Source organism: Ictalurus punctatus, chromosome 24, assembly GCF_001660625.3.
Source record: "Ictalurus punctatus breed USDA103 chromosome 24, Coco_2.0, whole genome shotgun sequence".
Classification (NCBI taxonomy): Eukaryota; Metazoa; Chordata; class Actinopteri; order Siluriformes; family Ictaluridae; genus Ictalurus; species Ictalurus punctatus.
This window is the reverse complement of record NC_030439.2, coordinates 1,032,843-1,037,326: the sequence shown is the minus strand read 5'-3', so window position 1 is coordinate 1,037,326 and position 4,484 is coordinate 1,032,843. Positions and strand designations below refer to the sequence as shown.

At 45.1% G+C, this 4,484-nt stretch overlaps 1 protein-coding gene across 3 annotated transcripts in view; it reads left to right on the top strand.

The window, feature by feature from the left end:
* The first annotated feature begins 1,347 nt into the window (after positions 1–1,347).
* The window catches only part of dync1li1 (dynein, cytoplasmic 1, light intermediate chain 1), a 13,663-nt gene continuing 10,526 nt past the window's right edge, over positions 1,348–4,484 (top strand). The window contains exons 1-2 of one of the 3 annotated variants that reach the window (XM_053675089.1): positions 1,348–1,505; positions 1,695–1,768. In XM_053675089.1, coding sequence (XP_053531064.1) covers positions 1,393–1,505; positions 1,695–1,768 — 187 coding nt within the window. In that variant the 5' untranslated portion in view covers positions 1,348–1,392. The remainder of the gene's footprint in view (positions 1,506–1,694; positions 1,769–4,484) is intronic. The other 2 variants (XM_053675088.1, XM_053675090.1) reach the window with 2 other exon arrangements.

Genomic DNA, 4,484 nt, shown 5'->3' with positions numbered 1-4,484 from the left:
GATGAGCTGATCCGCAATAACACACACACACACACACACACACACACACACACACACGGAGTGTAGGGAAACGCAGCTAGTGCCTTTCGTGAGCGCAGTGAAACTCTGACCCCTAGCGGTCATACCGTAAATTTACAGTGAGTTAAGGCCAGGCTGTTTTTTTTTTTTTGTTTTGTTTTGTTTTATAAATTTTAAATTAAGGCCGTCCCCACCCCCTCCCCCCAAGTACATTTAGGAAATAGTTGCTGCAGTCTCTCTCTCTCTCTCTCTCTCTCTCTCTCTCTCTTGATATGTTAGTGGAGCCCACACCTCACTGCCATACAGGGCAACCTGCTCAATTACTGACTGGAATATTTTCATCCAGATTCGGGCTCTTTCTCTCAGTTCGATCACTGCAGAGTTGAAGTTGGTGTGTAGTCCGAGATGGTTATAGTGCTTGGAGTGAGTGATGTGGTTATTTCTTAATGTGAATGTGAGTTGTGTTCCCTGGGATCTGGATCTTTTCTGAAAGGTCATGATTTGGCCCAGGTCTGGCAGTACTGCTCCAGCAGGTCCAGGTTCTGCTGAAGGCCCTGTTCAGTAGGAGACAGAAGATCCAGGTCATCTGTGTAGAGCAGGCATTTGCTTTCCCAGTGAGACTGGGGTCTGCTGATCGCTCCAGACTGGTCACCAGTTCCTTTATGGAAATGTCGAATAACGTTGGTCTCTCTCTCTCTCTGTCTCTCTCTGTCTGTCTCTCTCTGTGTCTGTCTCTGTCTGTCTCTTTCTCTCTCTGTCTGTCTGTCTCTCTCTCTCTCTCTCTCTCTCTCTCTGTCTGTCTGTCTCTCTCTCCCCCTCTCTCTAGCTTTGAGTAACAACTATCAGCGGAAGAAAGGAAAGAATCTGTCACTATTTCATCCCTCACTTTATAGATGCACTTTTAAAAGTATTGCTTTATCCAAATAGACAGATTATGGAAGCAGACTCAGGCTTTTGTCATCTTCTACTGTTTATTTATTTATTAATTTCGTTTCAGAGAGCATAACTCTTCCTGTTATATGAATGAGGTGTGTGTGTGTGTGTGTGTGTGTGAGGATGTTTTGGTTTGACAGGTCTGATTGTGAGGTGATTGCGGCCCGCTACTCCACGCCCAGGAGCCCATTCTTCTGACTCATTTCTTTACCACCCGTTTTTTTATTCTAATCCCGCCTCCTACGCTGTGATTGGCTGTCATCGCTCCGCCTTTTGCGCTGTGATTGGCTGTAACCGCTTGCTTTCCGCTCTACTGAACTGTTCTTCAGTGCTACAGCCATTCCTAGCACATCAGGCGGAATTTGTCAGAATGCAGGTGGGATAAACAAACTCCGCTGGGTACATCCGGGCTCTTTGTGTTGGTGTCACAAGCCTGTGAAGATGGCGGCGGTAGGGAGGAGCACACTGATAGCTGCTAGCATACATGTAAATAACAGCAGCACCGCAGACAACCAGAACCAGAACCAGGAGGAGGAGGACGGGCAGAACTTATGGTGAGTCCCTGTGCTGATTTATCACTAACCGGCCGGGTGAGACATGCTAGCTGCTTAGCAGTGAGACAGGCAGAGAGCTAGCGGATAACTAGCAGGAGAGAGAGAGAGAGACAGACAGACAGACAGACAGACAGACAGGTGGGTCAATGGCTGCACCGAACCCAACGCCCGGTTCGTTTCTCTGTGCAGGTCGTCCATACTGAGCGAAGTGTCAACGCGGTCCCGGTCCAAACTGCCGTCCGGGAAAAATGTGCTGGTTATGGGTGAGTTTCTGTCCTTCAGCTGCACTCTTATTGTCTGTGATATGGGCTGAGGCCCAGGAGTCCTTCATCCTCCTCATCCTCATCAACTTCACATCTCCTCATCCTTCTGTCTCATCCTTCTCATCATCTTCACATCTCCTCATCCTTCTGTCTCCTCATCCTCCTCATCCTCACATTCTCCTCATCCTTCTCATCATCTTCACATCTCCTCATCCTCACATTCTCCTCATCCTTCTCATCAACTTCACATCTCCTCATCCTTCTGTCTCATCCTTCTCATCATCTTCACATCTCCTCATCCTTCTGTCTCCTCATACTCCTCATCCTCACATTCTCCTCATCCTTCTCATCATCTTCACATCTCCTCATCCTTCTGTCTCATCCTTCTCATCATCTTCACATCTCCTCATCCTTCTGTCTCCTCATCCTCACATTCTCCTCATCCTCCTCATCCTCACATTCTCCTCATCCTTCTCATCATCTTCACATCTCCTCATCCTTCTGTCTCCTCATTCTCCTCATCCTCACATTTTCCTCATCCTCCTCATCCTTCTCATCATCTTCACATCTCCTCATCCTTCTGTCTCCTCATTCTCCTCATCCTCACATTCTCCTCATCCTCCTCATCCTCACATTCTCCTCATCCTTCTCATCATCTTCACATCTCCTCATCCTTCTGTCTCCTCATTCTCCTCATCCTCACATTTTCCTCATCCTCCTCATCCTTCTCATCATCTTCACATCTCCTCATCCTCACATTCTCCTCATCCTCCTCATCCTCACATTCTCCTCATCCTCCTCATCCTTCTCATCATCTCCACATCTCCTCATTCTCCTCATCCTTCTCTTTCTTCATTCTCCTCATCCTTCTGTCTCTTCATTCTCCTCATCCTTCTGTCTCTTCATTCTCCTCATCCTTCTGTCTCTTCATTCTCCTCATCCTTCTGTCTCCTCATTCTCCTCACCCTCACATTCTCCTCATCCTTCTCATCATCTTCACATCTCCTCATTCTCCTCGTCCTTCTGTCTCCGCATTCTCCTCATCCTCGCATTCTCCTCATCCTCACATTCTCATCCTTCTGTCTCCTCATTCTCCTCATCCTCACATTCTCCTCACCCTCACATTCTCCTCATCCTCCTCATCCACACATTCTCATCATCCTCCTCATCCAGTCATCTCCTCATCCTCACATCTCCTCATCCCCACATTCTCCTCATCCCCCTCATCCTCACATCTCCTCATCCTCACATCTCCTCATCCTCACATCTCCTCATCCTCACATCTCCTCATCTTCACATCTCCTCATCCTCACATCTCCTCATCCCCACATTCTCCTCATCCCCCTCATCCTCACATCTCCTCATCCTCACATCTCCTCATCTTCACATCTCCTCATCCTCACATCTCCTCATCCTCACATATCCTCATCTTCACATCTCCTCATCCTCACATCTCCTCATCCTCACATCTCCTCATCCTCACATTTCCTCATCTTCACATCTCCTCATCCTCACATCTCACATCCCCGTCACCGTATCAACACCACATCACCGTCTCATTGATGACGGAACCACAGAGATCTTCAGGAAGTGCATGTGAACCTGACTGAGAGTGTGTGTTTCAGTTCAGCCGCGTCACACCGTCCACACTGCTGTAACTCATTTCTCTATGTTAGCTTCTTCGTAATGGCTTTAACCCTTCTGTATTCCAGTCTATTTTATGTTTTTATTTTCTTATTGTGTAAAGCACCTCGAGAAGCTGCTTTAAAGGTGCTATTTAAAAAAAAGTTTATTATTATTTTTATTATAAACGCCTCCTGAACACAGCACACTTAACACTCCATGCAGGGTCTACACGCAGTATTAGTGTTTATTTATTTTAAACCTCTGCATGTGTTTATACAGGTGAATTTATGCAGGTGTATTTATGCAGGTGTATTAATGCAGGTGTATTAATGCAGGTGTATTAGTGCAGGTGTATTTGTGCAGGTGTATTAATGCAGGTGTATTTATGCAGGTGAATTTATGCAGGTGTATTTATGCAGGTGTATTAATGCAGGTGTATTAATGCAGGTGTATTAATGCAGGTGTCTTAATGCAGGTGTCTTAATGCAGGTGTCTTAATGCAGGTGTATTTATGCAGGTGAATTTATGCAGGTGTATTATACAGGTGTATTTATGCAGGTGTATTTAGACAGGTGTATTTATGCAGGTGAATTTATGCAGGTGTATTTATGCAGGTGAATTATTCAGGTGTATTTAGGCAGGTGTATTTAGGCAGGTGTATTTATGCAGGTGTATTTATGCAGGTGTATTTATGCAGGTGTATTTGTGCAGGTGTATTTATGCAGGTGTATTTAGACAGGTGAATTTATGCAGGTGTATTATGCAGGTGTATTATACAGGTGTATTTATGCAGGTGTATTTAGACAGGTGTATTTATGCAGGTGTATTTATGCAGGTGTGTTTATGCAGGTGAATTATTCAGGTGTATTTAGGCAGGTGTATTTAGGCAGGTGTATTTAGGCAGGTGTATTTATGCAGGTGTATTTATGCAGGTGTATTTATGCAGGTGTATTTGTGCAGGTGTATTTATGCAGGTGTATTTAGACAGGTGAATTTATGCAGGTGTATTATGCAGGTGTATTATACAGGTGTATTTATGCAGGTGTATTTAGACAGGTGTATTTATGCAGGTGTATTTATGCAGGTGTGT